The sequence below is a fragment of the Notechis scutatus genome, chromosome 1, assembly GCF_049901735.1.
Source record: "Notechis scutatus isolate UNSWTSFEM ecotype Mainland chromosome 1, rNotScu1.2, whole genome shotgun sequence".
NCBI classification, from domain to species: Eukaryota; Metazoa; Chordata; class Lepidosauria; order Squamata; family Elapidae; genus Notechis; species Notechis scutatus.
In genome coordinates, this window is record NC_142009.1 from 186297829 (window position 1) to 186316401 (window position 18573).

General features: G+C 39.7%; 1 protein-coding gene across 1 annotated transcript; it reads left to right on the plus strand.

Annotated features, from left to right (window-relative positions):
• Positions 1 to 272: 272 nt before the first annotated feature.
• Positions 273 to 16309, plus strand: PRKRA (protein activator of interferon induced protein kinase EIF2AK2). The gene is made up of 8 exons (XM_026668117.2): positions 273 to 756; positions 5613 to 5782; positions 7498 to 7579; positions 8322 to 8400; positions 10346 to 10463; positions 12194 to 12291; positions 15299 to 15473; positions 16010 to 16309. Exons 1-8 carry the CDS (start codon positions 644 to 646, stop codon positions 16165 to 16167), a joined length of 993 nt encoding a protein of 330 aa, XP_026523902.1. The 5' UTR covers positions 273 to 643; the 3' UTR covers positions 16168 to 16309.
• Positions 16310 to 18573: the final 2264 nt, after the last annotated feature.

Genomic DNA, 18573 nt, shown 5'->3' on the forward strand with positions numbered 1-18573 from the left:
CTGCTGGAGTTAAGTAAGTCTGGTTTCCAACTTTCGATACTTAATGAATTACAGTATCAAAAAATTAAACAATTCATTTTTTTATACACAGTGGGGGAAACTGGAGCGCACTGACATTCGAGTTTAATGGGAAACGGTATTTCTTTTTCCTCGTGATTTCAAAACGGAAACAAAACCAACGCCTTCATTTTTGAATTGTCAACAGTTACTACTAGTCATTTCCCCCCCCCCCCCTCTTTGCTGCTTCTAGCACAAGCAACTCGGCGTCAGCCATGACAGCGGAATAGCAAGTGCATGGCGGTATTGAAACGCAACCACTGCTCTTTCGGAGTCAAAGGCCAAGGAGGCGTCTTCCAATCCAAACCACGGTTAACGGGAGCCAAATCCTGCCCCATCTAGGCCAAGAAGAAAAAAAAATGACTTTGATCAATGCGTCCTAATTAACCGTAATTTGGAAGATGTCAATCAAACCGAGAGCTCAAGAGCCCAAGGCTCGAAAAGCGTCCAGAGCCTTGAAGGAAAAGCCCGCCTTGTTTCGGGCTCCTCCTCACGTGACTCACCGGAACCACGTGGGTCCCATTCAGTGGGGCCGGGCAAAAAGGAAGGCGCTCCGGCCAGTGCTGGGGGTGGGTAGGAGGGGGAGATGGAGGCGCTGGCTGCGCCTAGTGTGGCTGCGTCTCTTCCATGCGCGCCCTTGACGCCGGAGGAATTGCCCGGGCAGCGGAATTCGCCGAGAGCAAAGCCGAAACTCGTCAGGTCAGGCGGGGCGGGAGGAAGCGCCGCCATAAAGTAGAGAGTGGAGGGTGGGTGGGGGGAACATGCCCGGGAATCTGCACCGCGAGGAGGGAAGGGGCTGCGGGCGCCGTGGAGCTTCTTTGGGGTGTGGGTGGGTGGGGTGTCGCCTTAAATTTAAAGGGGCCGCGTTAGGGCTTACCACCCTTCCCGGGCCCGGAGCCAGTGATGCCGAGCTGCTTGTATTTAGGGGGAGCGGTCTCCGGAATAGACGTATCCTTCCGAGGTCGGCTTGTTGGGGAGGGCCCAGGTTGTTGGGGGCAATAGGTAGGCTGACTCTGTAAAACCGCTTAGAGAGGGCTGTGAAGCGGTATATAAGTCTAATTGCTATTGCTACCCCACCCCACTCCACCCCCGGGAGACTTCCGAAAGGACGGGGACCCGACTCGGGATCTTCTGCCTCTGGCACAAGTAGGGAGACTAGAAATGGGGAGAAGGGGGAAACCGGGCTCAATTTGGAGGCAGAAAAGGAGGACTTCCTTGTCGAAGGTCCCCGGTTTCAATTGAATTGAATCAGAATAGAATTGGAAGGGACCTTAGAGGTCTTCTAGTCCAGCCCCGTGCTCAAGCAGGAGATCCTATACCGTTTCAGATAAGTTGACTCTTTTTCTAAGCAAGGTTGGGGAGGGGGGAAACCAGCCCTCCTCCTCCTTGAAAGCTTGCAGAGCCCTTGCTTAGGCATTGAGCAGCTCTACGGGTTCCTTCGAGTACGATTTGTGACTTCATGCAGACGTCCCACACTGTTTTCATGGCAACAGGACAGAAATGGCTTGTTACTTGTCCCTTTTGGGGAATAGCTTTAGCTTCCAAGTCCCGTTTAGGCCTCTGACATTTTCTGGTGGCTTCTGGTCGGAAGGACTAACTAAACTTCTCAGAGGCTTCTCAGAAAGCAGCAACTGAATGAGAAACTGCTGGTGACCTACTACCGCTGCACCATAGAGAGCATTTTAACATACTGCACCTCTTTATGGTTTGCCAGTTGCCCAGTGGCAGACAGAAAAGCACTCCAGAGGGTTAATGTCATTACCCAGAAGATCATGGGTTGCCCTCCCCTCTTTGGAAGAGCTTTATAGCTCCCGCTGCCTTAAGAAAGTTCAAAACATTCTCAAAGATCTATCTCATCCTGGGAACCCTTTTTTTGAACTATTACCATCTGGCAGACGGTACAGAATAATAAAAACAAGGACAAATAGGCTGAAAAACAGCTTCTATCCCAGGGCAGTAGCTCTTTTGAATTCTACTGTATAGTGCAATGTTGGTTTGGTATCATACCTCCAGTTCAATGTGTAAAGGGTGAAGGATGTGTGTTTGTGTTTATTTTCATGGTCGTGGTCATGATGTGCACTGAAGACGGTGTTTGATTTCGTTGTACAAGGTACAATGACAAAGTAAACTAAAAAAAAACCTAAAACTAAAAAAACCCTAATCTTGTCTAGTTTTTCAGAATTAACTAAGGTTAGCTCAGTAGTGTTAACCTAGCTGAAAGCGTAATGAAGCCAGCTGAAATACTTTTGTTACATTTGGTCCTGGGGTCAATAAAATAGAATGAGAGGGGCGAGAGAGAAGAGAAAATAGAAACTAATAGAAAATAGAATATTTGGCCAAGTCTGATTAGACCAGGGGTGGGCAAACTACGGCCCGCGGGCCACATCCGGCCCGTTGGTCTGTCCAATCCGGCCCGTCCCTGAAAAAAAATTGCTGGGCGTGCCGTATTGCCCTGTGCCGCGTGGCCCCCAAAGCTGCAAAACAGTGCGGAGCGCTCTTGGGGTAGGAAAGAAAAGAACTTTGCAAAGGCCTCGGCTGGGAGTTCGAAATCACCTTCGAGTGCGACCTCTCCGAAGGTGAGTCCCCGCCGATCCCCTTTTTTTCCGGGGCTTCCAGGCTTAAACTTTGCAAAGACAAAGTTTGCAGGCTGGAGCGTCTTCCCGCCGAGGAGCGGGAAGGGTTCCGCCCGGCGGATGGGCGGGCTGCTTGGAGCGGGCTGCTTGGAGCCACCTAAAGCTAGGCCGCTGCTGGTGGAGCCTTGCCCTGCCTTGGTGCCCCGTTTCCCGGCTCGGCGGTCCTGCTCGGGCGGCACTTTAAAAGCCTGCTCCCAGCACCCGAGCAACTTCCCAGCAACTTTCGGCTTCCTTTTAACTCGCGGGCGCTCGCGCCTGGCCCCGAGCCGCACAGCGGAGGGGAAGCCCAGCGGGCGGGCGGGCTGCTTGGAGGAGGCGACCCGGCGGCGCTCCGGGCTTCCCCTCCGCTGCGTGGCTCGGGGCCAGGCGCGAGCGCCTGCGAGTTAAAAGGAAGCCAAAAGTTGCTCGGGTTTCCGGGGCTTCCAGGCTTAAACTTTGCACAGGCAAAGTTTGCAGGCGGGAGCGTCTTCCCGCCGAGGAGCGGGAAGGGTTCCGCCCAGCGGGCGGGCGGGCTGCTTGGAGGAGGCGACCCGGCGGCGCTCCAGGTTTCCCCTCCGCCGCGCGGCTCGGGGCCAGGCGCGAGTGCCCGCTAGTTAAAAGGAAGCCTAAAGTTGCTGGGAAGTTGCTCGGGTGCTGGGAGCAGGCTTTTAAGAGCTGCGCCCCAAGGAGCAACTGGCGGCCTGAGCGGGGGGAAAGGCAGGCGAAAGCCCCACACACACACACACCTCGGCAAGCGGTTTGCAGGGTTAGCCAGCAGTTTCTCGCAAGAGACTGAAGGCCGGTTTGCTCCCCCCAATTAGATGTTGGTTCAAGAGGGAGGGTCAGCCTGCTGATGTATATGTATCGTATCTTGTGCTGACCCGGCCCGTCTGTCAAATTTTAAAAGTCAATGCGGCCCCCGAGCCAAAAAGTTTGCCCACCCCTGGATTAGACACACAAGGAATTTGTCTCTGGTGCAGAAGCTCTCAGCTAACATGCAAAGCAAAAAAGTAGTAAGAACCATAATAGTATCAAGAGGAAGTAATAAAGAAGCTAAGGAGGATAATAATACAGCCATACAACATGGCCACTTAAATACATATTTAGATATGACAGTATTGTGAGAATTAACTACCTGTGTCTAGTTGTATTTGTATTCAATGCCCTGCAGCTGTGTTCCAAGGGGAGGAGTTGAAACAGTTTATGTCCAAGATGTGAGGGGTCTGTAGCAGAGGTGGTATTCAGCAGGTTCTGACCACTTCTGGAGAACTGGTAGCAGAAATTTTGAGTAGTTCGGAAAACCATCAAATATCACCTCTGCCTGGAGATTTTACAGTATCCTTCCCCTGCCATGCCCACCAAGCCACACCCACAGAAGTAGTAGTAAAAAAAATTGAATCCCGCCACTGGTCTGTAGATACTCAGCCCTTTTTCTGATCTGCACCATATACAGGTCTTCTATGGAAGGCAGGCTGATTGCAGTTGTTTTTCCTGCAGTCCTAACTGTCCGCTGGAGTCTGTAACTGTTTGGTTGCTGTACCATATTAGACACTTATAGAAGTAAAAATGACAAACTCAATAATTCCTCTGTAGAACTGTATCAACAGCTCCTGGGACAGTCTGAACCTCTTGAGATGATTCAGGAAGAACATTCTTTGTTGTACCTTTTTAATGATGATTCTAATGTTAGGTGTCCATTTCAAATTGGACAGATTTGGAAGATTATGGAACACAAAAACTTGAAGGATGCTACTACTGATATTGTACTACTTGCCTGATACAGTAAGAGGTGGTAGAATAGAAGGGCTCGTAAAATCCGCTCTCATCTCTACAGTTTTAGACATATTAAGCTCCAGATTGTCCAGCTGCAACACAGGGTCACTTGCTCAAATTCCTGTCTATATGCAGATTAATTGCTGTCTCAAATGAAACCAATGACTCTTGTATCATCTGCAAATATCAGTTGAGGGTGAATAGGCAATCTTCTTTGCATGTGAAACTTTCTTTTTATTCTCTGTACAATATTCTTCCATGGCTGAATGCATTTTTCTCCCGAATTACCCAAATGTTTTAAAGATGTCAGAGCATCTTTTCATATATAGGTATAAGTGCCTCAGCTGAACAGATGCAAGGTTGAGACCTATAAAACTGCCATTTTTTATGATTAAATCATAAAAAATTGTTTTAAATATTTTACTCATAAACTAAAATGAAGTTGTCTTTAGAAAATGAAAGCATACCATGTCATACTGTATTTACAACCATTAGGAGCAATTGAATATGTTAAAAATAATGGATAAAAAAGCTAAATAAGCAATGGATGAAGGAAAACCGTTGTTGTTTCTTAGGGAAAGAGTTTTGTCCTTTCCCTGTGCCTGTGAAATTGTTTTGTGCAACTTGCTAGAGAAGAAGTACCACTAGATTTGAAATTTACTTTTAAATAAAGCTATTGTTAAAATTTAAAAATTAATAGCATTCAAAGCAAATTTGAATTTTTGTCTAGGAAATGCGGTTTCTATTTCTGATGGGTCTTGCATAATTTCTAATGTTGATAACAAGGTCATCAATCTATCATAGTAGATACAGATAATGTGCCTTTCAGCTTTCTGAAGGAGAATGGATGGTTAAAAAAATGTGACAAACAAATTAAGTTGTCCTTGTACATTACAGCTAATTTGCATTTTGTCTTATATTTCTGGGGTCATATCCAAATGCAGCTAATATTTACGAAATGAGAAATAAGATGACATTCCTTCCTATTTTCCCAATGTACATATTTGTATGAATAAAAAGTGTTATCCCAGAAGCATACTTTACATTTTCTGGGTTCTAATCACTAAACACCATGAATGAAAAATAGAACAAGATATTTTCAAAAGAAAAATTAGTAATTTCTTAAATATTTTCATTTTCTTAAATATTCATAATTTATTTGTTGAACAGCTTGGAGGAACTTATTGCAGCCAAACCAAACAAAACACCGATTCAGCTGTTGCTTGAATATGGCACAAAAGCTCGCCTTAATCCTGAATATGAATTTGAAAAAGCCGAGGGAGAAGTACATATGCCTGTTTTCACCTATAAAGTCACCATAGGTGACATCTTTGCCACAGGTTTGTGAAAGTGTTGTAATGTATTAAAATGCATTTCTTTGATTCGTTGCACGTAGTATTTGTTTCTTTGAAAAAGAAAGAAGTGTTTCTTCTGTTTATTGCCTCCACATAACTTGTGGCTCCCAGTGAGTCCAAAATAACAGATGCCACTGAATTTCAACCATGGAACTGGCCTTGCTGGCTGGAATTAGTAAAAGGTGTGCTTTAGCAAAATTTAGAGAGCCACGTGTTGTGCACCCATGAAAGAGAATGGTTCAGGATTAGGGTATCAAAATGGTGGGGAAGGTGAGAATGCTTCAATGTTCATATGATGTTTATATTGTATCGGTTTTGCTTAAAAAATATAAGGTTACCATTCTCTTTGTTCTTAAGGAAGCCGATAATATTTATATGGGGTGTCAGGGAAATGGGTAGACCATAAATTTAGAGATGTTGGAGATAGGAATTGGATTTAGAGAAAATATGTCAGTATGGAGGAAAGCATGGATCTCACAGCATGGATATCTTTCCAAGGTCATGTCCCCCTAAAACGGTGAAAGGCAGTCATTTTAAAATTTAACAGAGTTTGATTTGGAGCAGTGTTTCTCAACCTTGGCAATTTGAAGCTGAGTGGACTTCAACTCCCAGAACTCCCTAGCCAGCCATGGCTGGCTAGGGAATTCTGGGAGTTGAAGTCCACAAGTTGCCATGGTTGAGACACTGGTTTAAAGGATGAATCCTGTCCTACTTTCTCAAAGGTGCATCCCATCACCACTATCTTCCAGGCAGCAGCTAATGCTGTGCAATAGAGGGGCATTCTTCCCCCCCTCATTTATTTTCTTCCATTGTCTCTTTTTTTATTATATATATATTTTTATTTTAAGGCAAACATACACAGACAATACATTAAAAAAAATCTTCCATTTTGTACATACAGTGTGTCAGTTGGTTTAGAATCTTTTGTCCGATCCTTTCATAATTGTTCACAATTTTTATCAATCTCACATTGTCAAACTAACATATGCTTATCTATTTATCAATTATTAATTATCTTGCTATTTATTCCATCAATATTATATTATGCTGTCATCCAATGGTTATATGTCTACATTATATTTTGTATCAGTCTATTGAACTTCTATAACAAAATTATCTATTCTGTTACCTTACCTTGTCTTTTTATCCAACCATTGATAAAACAAATCCCATCATATAAAATTGCTTTTCTTCTTGTTCTCTAATTTCAAATGTCTTTCCATTCTCTCTTCTTAGTCCAAATATTCCTCTTTTTTCCTCTTTCCATTCTGTCTCCTTTAATTCAATTTCAGAGCCCAAAGGGCCAAGGTTTTTTTCCTGATATCCTCTTGTCCTTCCTTAATCACTTTTGATGTCACCTTAACACTGATAAAACACTATATAGATACAAATTCTCTCTGTGTGTGGTTTTTTTTCCCCCCTGAGCCTTATTTATACTGCCAAATGTGATTGGCTATTTTGTTCCCCTGGGGAAAAAATAAATTGGTTATGTCGCTGTAGGATCAGGATAGTGAATTTACATTTTAATATTTTGAAAAATGAATTCATTTCAGTGCATGATGATTGCTGACTATAAGCGTCTCTATTTTCCTTTCCCAGACAAAATAGTAACATATAGTAATTGTTTGAAATTCAGATGTTGGTATCTTTATTGTTACTCTGCTTTGAACAGAGAAATATTTTTGTTTCTACTGCTTCAGGAGAGGGTCCCAGCAAAAAGATTGCAAAACAGAGAGCTGCTGAAGCTGCACTGAATATTTTGAAAAGCAATCCAAATATCTGGTGAGTTCAATGTTGAGCATTGTGATGCAAACCCATTGAGCAGGCCGTTAGTCAGTTCACCTGAATTAAAAGTGAGAATTGCCTATGGGGTCCATGGCTAGCCCTGTTTCACCCTCTCCATCCTGTTGATAGAAGAAGTTTATCAGGATGTCCTCACATTTTGATAAATAGTACTAGATATTCCTGAATAGGGAGGCTGGACAGTGTCACTTATTTTGAAAAAATATTGGAAGAAACAAAATATTATGTAATAGCATCTCACCTATCTCTGTTAGGAGTAAGATGATCCACTGAAATCTTTTCTGGCGTTTTAGATCTTGTTCAGAATTTTTTGTCACGTTTATGACTCTTTATCTTTTGAAAAGTTGATGAATTTTCATGAAAATCTGATTAGGCATGAATAGATGGGAATTTCATAATCACTGTGAAATTTATTTTCATAATTAGTATTGCCTGAGACCTGTAGTAAGCAATTATACTTTATCAAATATGCTTAGAAGATGATACCGGAGAATGAAAGGGAAAGAAAAAGGCATAGAAAGTTAAAGGTAATATTAAAGAGAATAGATATCCTTCCCCACCGACTTATGACTCCAACATTGCTTACTTCAGATCTACTTATTAAACTAGGAAAAAATGGGATAACAATTCATGTGAAAACTCAGTACATTTGGCATTGTGTATAATAGTACTAGAAATCATTTCTAAAGTTTCCATTTTAAGTTTACTATGTTCATTTTAGTATTTCTATGCCAGACCATATAATCCCTGAACCTCTCAATCAAGCACAGAATCAGACCAATCCGATTGGATCGTTGCAAGTGAGTTATAATTACCTTAACACTAATTTGTTATGTATGATCAAGGAATTCTGAATTACGGTTACAAATCAGGATTACAAAACTTTTCCGGGGGGGGGGGGGGTCCTTTTTATTTTCTGATAGCAGACTAAGGCAGGTAGTCAGGAACAGGTTCCGTGAATGAGGAAAGAGACTGTTCCCATCACTCTCAGGAAAGAAAGCAATATAAAGCGAAGTTGGTGGTAACAAAATAGGCGGAAGAGCGGAAAAACATGAAACTACTGATACAGGTCGTCCTCAGTTTATGATCACAATTGGGACCAGTAAAGATGGTTGTTAAGTGAGTCACACCCAATTTGACCACCTTTTTTGCCATAGTTGTGAAGCGAATCACTGAAGTCGTTAAGCAAAATTGGTTTCCCCCATGGATTTTGCTTGTCAGAAATCATCTGGGAAGGTTGTAAATGATGATCTCATGACCTTGGCATGCTGCAACCATCATAAATACATTTCATTTCAATGTATGTTGATTAGTGTACATCTAAAGTGACACAATGAAGTTTTTATTCTATTCTGTTCTGTTCTGGTTGTCAAGTACCCAAATTTTGACCATGTCTATGGGGATGCTGGGATGGCCTAAGTGCAAGGATCAATTGTCAGGCATTTTTTAAGTGCCATTGTAACTGAATGGTTGCTAAGCAAATGGTTGTAAGTTGAGGACTACCATACATTAAAACAAAGATTTTTTACCAAAAACAGAAACAAAAAAGCTTTCTCTTTGAAGGATGATATAGAGACCTTTTCTTTGCCGATGGGTCTTCTGTAGAAACATAATAGAGCTGGAAGAAACCATGGAGGTCCAATCCCCTGCTCAAGCAGGAGACCCTATACCCATGATGGCACGCAGAGCCATTTGTGCGGGCACACTAGCCCCAGCCAAACTTACCTACACTGTGCATATGTGTGCCTCCCAGCTGATTTTTGGCCCATTTGAGGATGTTTTTGCCCTCCCGGGGGCTTGAGGGAAGCCTCTGCAACCTTTGGAGGCCAAAAAATGGGCCTGCCGGAAATGCCAAAACAGGCCTGTTCTTCAGCCTCCAAAGGCTGCAGAGGCTTCCCTCAAGCCCCCGGGAGGGCAAAAACGGCCTCAAATGGGCCAAAAATCAGCTGGGGGGTGCGCGAATGTGCAGTGTATGTAACGGGTGCGCGTGCATGCGTGGGGGGGCAGGGTGCATTGCATTGTGGGTGCTGCCATGCATGCCCCCGCGATTTTGGCACACTACAACACATAGGTTCGCCATCACTGCCCTATACCATTTCTTAGTAACTAAAAAAAAAAAAAAAAATTCTTGGAATTCCTGATCAAGAGGTGAAGCACAAGTGAGAGAAAACTGGTTGTATTTGAGTGAGGGTTGCAGACCCCTGGTGTAGATTGCTTCCCCAAATAACAGAGAAGTCTACTGTTTTAACCACTATGTTCAAAGTCAGTTAAACTGGGGTCTTTTTTTCCCTGAATGCCATCACTGCTAAAGAAATAATTCCCTCAACATTGTCAAACTATTTACTAAGTCTGCATTACTTTTACTATTAATCCTCCCATCCTTCCTTTTACCCATCTCGTCCCACTTATGACTGTATGACCATAACTTGTTGCTTGTCTCCTTACAATTTATATTGACTGTTTCCTAGTATGATTTGATTGCTTATTGTACCCTATGACTATCATTAGGTGTAGTTACCTTATGATTCTTGACTCTTGACGAATGTATCTTTTATGTACACTGAGAGCATAAACACCAAAACAAATTCCTTGTGTGTTCTTATTCCTATTCCTATTCCTATTGAACAGAGGATTTAGTGTAATTAATATTGTGGTTGGTTTCCTGTGCTGGATGAGAAAACCTCTGAAGTGCAGGGATTTTTTTTTTAAAAAGGGTTTTCTTTGTGCTTTTTTTCCCCCTTCAAGGAACTGGCTATGAGAAAGGGTTGGAGATTACCTGAATATTTACTGGCCCAGGAGACTGGGCCACCTCATAAGAGAGAGTTTGCAATGACTTGCAGAATCGAGACGTTGGTAGAAACAGGTACATAATTTTTCAAACAACTTGATTAAAAATGATGAAGAATGGATTGTTTCTATTGTTTCAAACTTTCTCATGTTTATATAATTTTGCTTGATAAATGGCACTGTCAGATATTTCACTTGGAAGCCTGGTTATAAATGTTTTGAATTAAATGTACTTCTGGACACATAGCTGCACATACAATAAGTCAGGGAGAAGTAGTGATTTTTTTTTTTTTGAGATTACCAGGACTTTTTTATGCATAACAATGCCTGTACACTGGAAAGACTAAGGTCCCTTGTGGAATATCCTAATTCATAATTATTATTATTTTTGCAAAGGTAGATATTTTTTAAAAAAAAAACTAGTATACCCCTGATCTATAGAATTACTTCTGTGTTTTTGAACCTTGATCAATTACATGTTTTGAAGCTGGAAGAAGAGGGAGGTAGGGAAGAATTGCAGGCACATATTTCCTATTATATGAAATGCCACTGAGTAAAGAAAGTACAAGTAAGTCTCCATATCTCCTCTTACTTAGAGGAAATTTAATTGGTTTAATAATTAAAATTGAGGCACTTTTTAAAATTACATTGGTCACGCTTCAGTACAATAGAACATCAAAACACTGGTATATGCCCTCTGAACATTGTAAACTGAATTCTTTTTTTTTCTCTTTTTCTTTTTTGTATTTTGAAAGGCTATTTGCCAGAAATATCTGGCCAGTAAAAAACCAGCAATACAATGGCTGCTTGAAAAAAGTAATTTAAAATTATAGTATGTTGATGGAAGGAAGATTTCATAACACTCCTAGAGAGCTTTCATTTATGTTTATATTTAAGTCAGCAGTGCATGTCTTATTTTCCTGTCCCCTCTAATGTACTTAGTGCACAAAGCTTATACACCACCTTCTGTCTTCATGCAAGGACTAATCAGATAGACAAGGTACCTATGTTTTATTTCTGTATATCCCACCAGAAATGATCAGGAATATAGCGAATTTCTGCTTGATCACCATTGTTCTTAGCAGATATTGGAGCTTATTACCATTTTGGTGAGAGATTATGCACAGCAGTTTAACATTCTGTCATTAATTCGCTTTGCTGTTTTTTTTATATGGTGCAGCATATTACTGTTTTTAATTGGTCTCTGTCCATAAAATTTGAGTAGAAATTAGGATTTGATGTGATTTATCTGTGTATCGGTACAATTCATCTGTTCAGAGTTTATTTCAAAATAGGGGCCTTTATCCTTGTAGCTTTTTAATATGGTTGAATGGATGCAGTCAACTAAGTCTTTATATTTTATCAGTTGCACTTGCTGCTCCTTTTCCTGTAGAGACTTTATTTTTAAATTGCAACCAAGTGGTCAGCCTGCTGTGATAAGGCAGGTTCAAATGAAGCCTCAGCCAAGTTAGCAAGCCTGGTTCAAACAAAGCAAGAAGCATCTCTCTCTTCCTTATATTCTTCCACACTATTCTGCATTCTCATCCATATAATGATTTGATGTATCAATACTGACAGTAGCTGGAAGGGATCTGAAAGGACAAGAGTTCATGATTGATGCCTATTGCTAAAGTTATTAAGTGCCGACAAAATAGATACAAAGAGAATTTCAAATTTGTGGCTACAGAAAGGGATGTACATGCCCCAAATGTAAATCTATCTGGTTCTGGAATGTAATTGTTTAATGTAAACAATCCAAAATAGTTTTGTCTATTTCAATAATTTTACCTTTTGTTCATTATCTAGGTATGGGAACATCTAAAAAATTAGCAAAGCGAAATGCTGCTGAGAAATTACTTGAAAAGTTCCACAGTTTTTGTCAAGATAATATCACAATTTCTTTAGTAAGTAATTCATTAAATTTAATGGAAAGTACCTGTTTTACCATTGAACCTTATTAATGTCTTCTTCGTTCCTAATCATCATCATCTTCTGTCCCTATTTCTTATCTGTTCCTAATATGTATAATGATGACATTTTTATACAAAGTAGTTTGGGAATAACTTCCACTGATATCTATAATTTATTTCTGAGCAAGCAAGCATCGAGTTGAACCCTGCAGTTCCCTCCAAGCTAGGATTATTTGTAAATCAAGAGCAGGGATGTCAACTGGATTTCTTCGAGGGCCAGATCAGCAATGTAGTTCTTTTCTGTGGACCAGGGAGACGAAGGAGATGGGACATCCACCTCCTGCAGCACTCTGCTGGCCAAAAATGGGGAGGGGGGCTGTGCCCCATTTTGGCCAGCAGAGGCACCATGGGCTTGGTCCTTTAATATTTCCAGGCTGGCAAAACGGACCAGATCTAAGTACCCCGTGAGCCAGATCCAGCCCATGGGCCTTGAGTTTGCCACCCCTTATCAACAGGTGCAATTCTTTTCAGATGAAGGCTTCCTCCTGGCTTTTGATTGGCAGGCCAAGGACTGCACTACCAGTGGTAGGCAGTGTTAGGACATAAAAAGAGGTAATGGGCAGGAAAATACATTGGATTAAAATAAATCAAACACAAGTAGTATAGCCTGTGCATTGCATAATTTTCTTATGTTTGTTACGACAATTTGGTAGCAATGTTTTGAGAGGATTGGAGGGATACAATCAGGTTTTCTGAGTTCTTTGAGTCATAGTCACTGGAACCCCATTATAAGCACTTGTGGGTCCTACTTTTTCCATTCTCCGACAGCTCCTTTCTTTGTTTGGCTTCACTACCCAAGAATTTTTTTATATGGGTGAATAGATGCAGTCAACAAAGTCTATATATCCTTCCAATAATTACTTAGGTAGCCAAATTATTACTCTGTATTAGCATTGAAGTCTCCCAGCTAATAAACATTGCCATACACTAAATAAATGAATACTAATTATGCTCACAGCTTCTTTTCATCTTCTCAACAGAGATGAGGGTTTTTATATAAATATTCTAATAAGCCTCACTTATCCATTTGGTATCCATGATGAATTGCATTACTATTTGGTAAAAATTACAATATATATTATTTTGACAGCAACAGAAGGCTTGATAAACTGCAGTTCTGTTCATGATCAAAAGTTCAAGAATGCTGTCCCTCTTGGCTACCTTCTTGAAGCACTGGAGAAAGCAATGTCTTCTCTTCAGGTGCTGGAAAAAATGGCTGTTATCTTTACAATAGGTCTTCACCAGCACTACCTAGTCTGGTGGAAATGCTCATTAAAACACAACTGGTTTTCACTTTGTCCTGTTTGTTCTTTGTTGCTTTTCTGAAAATGTAAGAAGTTTTACTTTCAATATTTTAAGTTTTTTAAATGGAATGTTAATAATACCTAATCATATTATTTATTACTATATTGAGATTTGATTTGAAATAACACAGTGCACCATGATTTACAATATTACAATAAAAGGAAAAGAAATGGGAAAATTTCAGCCAACACCCCCCGGCCGCCCCATCTTTAGTGAGAATGGAACAAACCCAATTTTGGTGTCCAAAGTAATATTTTAGAAATACTATTATTATTTGTTTTTTTTAAAAGGACATTCTGCCATGTCATAAATTGTATGAGAATGCTTATTTCCTTCAAAAATTGTAGTGTATTGGACAACTGTTTGAGAAATGTTAAAATCAAAATTCTGGATTTCTTTATCTCTCATTATCCCAGGAAAAACAAGTTTAAAACAATGGTGGAAATGCACATTTAAAGTGGAAACATCTTTAAAAAGCTGTAGGAATTTTTCTTAAGATTATTTTTTATTAGATTTGTATCTTATTTTCACTTTAGCTGTATCTCAGGATTAGAAATGCAGAATGTTCACCCATTAGCAAAACTGTCTCATTCAGGAAACGGACTGTGAAAAAAGGCTATTAACTGTTCTAATGGGGGTAAGCATGGTTACATTTTAATGTGGATCCAGTGTGAATTGGCTCATTTGCAAGGAACTTTTAACCTATCATTACTACGGAATCCATGTACAATTTTCCCCAGGCTTAGCATCTTTTAAGTGGCCTGCCAGGGTCCCTATTACTGAAAGTTAAGAATCTGCAGCCAGGATTAAAGATCAATTGGATATTATTTACATATATAATACTATTGCTTTCTGTTCATAAATTCTATTTAAATGAGTAACATTATTTAGAAGTCTCTGGAGGCTGCAAGTCATTTCTCTTGTGTCAACATAGACACAATAAAAGGATTGGCACATGAATGAAAATTATAATTATCATATTCAATAATAGCTTTGTCTAAATTCTCGATAAAAGTAGCCTTGACATTTGGTTAAATTTACTTAAAGGCAAGTTCCTAAAACATAAGCCTTGAAATATCTGTGCAGTTTTTAGGAAAATCCACCAAACCTATCAGTTTTAGTTTATCACCAAACTAATTAGGTGATTCCTCTGGTGTTGCTGCTACAGTTAACTTTCCTTGCACTGAATCAGCCTTTATCTTTCCCTCAATCTGCCATCAGCTGGAACTGATGATTAGTCCATAGTACCATGAGAAAACTGTAAGAACTGTTTGGATTGGCATCTTCTTAGAATTGTGCAGTGTTTTGAATTCAGTTCAGAAGGGGCACTACCAGGAATATGAATACAGCAGCGCCTTTCACCACTCATTAAAGCCGCACATCGGTCTCCAAGATCACATGCTGTGAAAACTTTCCATGATTAGCCTGATGATCCTAGAACATAATTTGGCTGTTTTAAAGAGTTACAGATAGGTGCTGTCATTGCACTTCCATGTTTTCTAATTAAAACACAAAAAGCATTACATCGTCGGTTCTCATCTCAATAATAAGGATTTTAAAAGTATTGATTACATGACTAAATACTAAGCAATATTAAAATGTGCAGCAAAATCTAAACCTTCTTCATTTGTTTCAGGGAAAAGAACAAATGCATAATTTGGGATGTACCTGGGATAGCTTAAGGAACTCTTCTGGCGAAAAAATTACTATGTTGAAGATAAGCTCCCTCAGTATTCCCAATACAGACTATATTCAGCTCCTTGGAGAAATTGCAGAGGAGCAAGGCTTTAATATAAAATATTTGAACATAGGTAAGACCTGGTGAACTATGTAGCATGCATCCTTCACTTTATATTTCCTCTCCCAACACTGCTAGGGCAGAAAAAGTAGTTCTAGGTGTTGTGTACTCTGAAATTATTTTTCAAAATTTGGCCTGAATACTTGTTCAAGCATGCCACAAGGAGAAAATTGGTTTCTATATTTTGGCTATATTTTTAAAGGCCTCAAACACTGTTCTGTAGCTAGTTTGAAGAACGTTGCATTAGTTAATGTTGGAGTTCAAGAAGGTCATCATGAGCAACGTGTATAGATAATAATGGGGTCTATCATTGCTAGCACAGGATAAAAAGGATTTGGAAACCTAACCCATAAGCTCCAAGAACGAACCTCCACCCTCATAAAAAGAATAGTTTTTACATCAGTCATCAGAATAAAGCAACATCTCTGATGTCTTGGTGATCTGTTCAGAACAATTTGGGAAGGAGAATTTAACAGTGTTTTTTTTTTTTTTTTTTTTGATAAAAGATGATGATTTTCTACTTATCACTGTTTGTGTCTGTAATTTCAGAGGAGTTGAGTGTGAATGGACAGTTCCAGAGCCTCGTAGAACTTTCAACCATTCCAATCATAGTTTGCCATGGGACTGGAATCTCCTGGAGCAACAGCCACAATGATTCAGCCCACAATGCATTACAGTATTTAAAAATAATGGCTGGGAGGAAATAACCTTGATACAGGGAAAAAGAATGAACATGGGGTACATATATATATATTTCCAATTTCCAAATTATTGAGGCTTTTTTTAAAGTCACATCACAACCTCTGCATTCATAATTGTATATTATAAAGAAAATGTAACTTAAACCTATTATGATGTTTTTGTTTATTTATTTTGGAAAGCTAAAATCAGGAAAACCCAAAAGCCGTGAACAGGGCATGAGACACACCCTGCAACTCTATAGCGTTTGATGAATCTGAATTCTCAGTACCAAAATAGTTATTAGTCTGTCAGCGGCTGTTGCCTCCTTTCTCAGTATTGTTTTGTACAGGGATGGGGGGCTTGAGGCAAACCTACAGAAGAGTGCAGTGTGTTGAGAGAAGGAATATGTTTAAGAATGCTGTGCATTGGGAGCAGGAAGTCCAGCTCATTCTTCTGTTTATTTCTTACAGCATTAATATATTGCCTTATGAAACTGACTAGGTATCTCACGGTGAAACCACAAAGCAAAAACATAAACCATCAGTTCATCATAGTTTCATAACATCTTATTAAAAGTAGATTGAAATTGAAAAATCCAACTCTGCATAACTCTGCTAGTTTCTTAAAAAATCAGATTCACATCCATATCCATAAGGCAACCCAGCATGTAAATAATTCAATCCCTCCAAGCCCAGTGAAACAAAACAACTTCAGGGTTCGCCTGAAGAACAGTGGTGTGATCCTCCAGACTCCATTAGAAGATATCACCAAGCAAGGCCTGCCTCTTATCATTCCCTAGCACCCCATAACAGGCAAATTGGGACACCAACTGCCATTTCAATCAGCTGACATTTCTATTATTCCAAACCTACTGTACAGCCAAATTCAAATATCCAGCCCTCTCCCAATTTGACTCCCCTTACTGAATTTGTTAAGTCTCCCACTGTAGTCCTGCTTCCACATGCTATTCTGTGTCTGCATGGCAGCAGATAAGTTGTAATGTGTTATAGCGACAAAGGTGATAATAGTAATAATGTGCATCAACTGGAATTAAGGTGCCACATTTGTCACATTGATAGTGTCTTGCCATTTTCAGCATTCCCTCTTCTAGCCCTTTCCTTCCTCCAGTTCACATGTTCTGCCTTCTACTTTCTACACTTCTTTTGTATCTGTCACTTGATGTTCCACACAATTGAGTTTCACCAGCTTTCCCAATTCTCTGCTTTTCCATTCTGTTTGATTTACAAATACCTCCAATCACATCTCATTCCTCAACTCCTCAGGAACTCCCAGGATGAAAAACACCCATACCAAAAAAGATCCTTCCTCCAAAATGCCAAATATAAATCACTAGCTTGCAAAAATTGCCCAGCAGAATGGTAATATTTACCAATCACATTGAGCATTGTTCATCTATTCACTCATACATTTCATATATGCACCCGTTTTGCCTTACAGCAAACACATGGGATAATGTACACTAGCTCAAAACCACACAATGAATTTCGATGACTAAGGGTGGACCTGAATCCAAATCTCCTGAGTCCAGGTTTAGCACCCTAATCGCTGTATTATTGTCTTGTATGTCAATTTAGCTTTAACTCTTGTCATTCACGGAAATAATAAAAGTGATTTTAAAGATTTGCAGTGAAGTAGAAAATCTTGTTTCCATTCATTCTTTGTGATAGGCTTACAGGCCAGGTGAGGAACCATCATAATTTGTGTTTGGTGGTTGGGTTGTAGATCGGTCATGTCTCCTATTATACAGTTAAAGCAGATTACAATCACATTACAATCACATTACATGGAAAAAAAGAACAACATGAATTATGACCTAAAGATATATTTTACAGGATATTATGAAAAATTACCAACTTTTTAAAAAAATAATTGCATATTTCAGTAGCCAGGAGCATGGCTTCTGCAAACTTAACTCCCTTGAAGTTGCTTATGTAGGTTGGCATTTCTTTTAAGACTTCATGAACTTATGTCTCACTTGAACTTATGTAGCAGAAGGCTGAATTTTAGTCTCCATGAAAATGCCTACAGCTGGGACCTGAACAATTTGTTTTTCTAATGTCTGAAGCTTCAAAGAAATTACTATTGTAATTGTACATAATAGCCATTACATATTCACTTTTTTGTGTTTAAATTTCTTCTCAATTGTGGCCTTTTAAAACATGTTTTGAAGATTAATTTCACAGAAATGATAAAATTTGTTATCATTGTTCTTTTTTCATTAGATGTGTCATTCTTTAATAAATTGTTTGAAATGATACAAGTTGTTTTTGTTTGAGAAAAATACTCTGTTTCCTAAATATGTCCAATAATGCAAGTAGAGCCATAACTTACATTGAATGTGCCTTGTTCAATACTAGATATGAATGCAGTTTGTAAACAACTGTATCTTTTATTTGTTGGGATTTTCAAAG

Coding starts and splice junctions, on each gene's coding strand:
- PRKRA (XM_026668117.2), top strand. CDS start 644: ATGGAGGCGCTGGCTGCGCCTAGTGTGGCTGCGTCTCTTCCATGCGCG. Junction 5,783..7,497: donor AGGTGACATCTTTGCCACAG/GTTTGTGAAAGT, acceptor CTACTGCTTCAG/GAGAGGGTCCCAGCAAAAAG. Junction 10,464..12,193: donor CGAGACGTTGGTAGAAACAG/GTACATAATTTT, acceptor TTCATTATCTAG/GTATGGGAACATCTAAAAAA.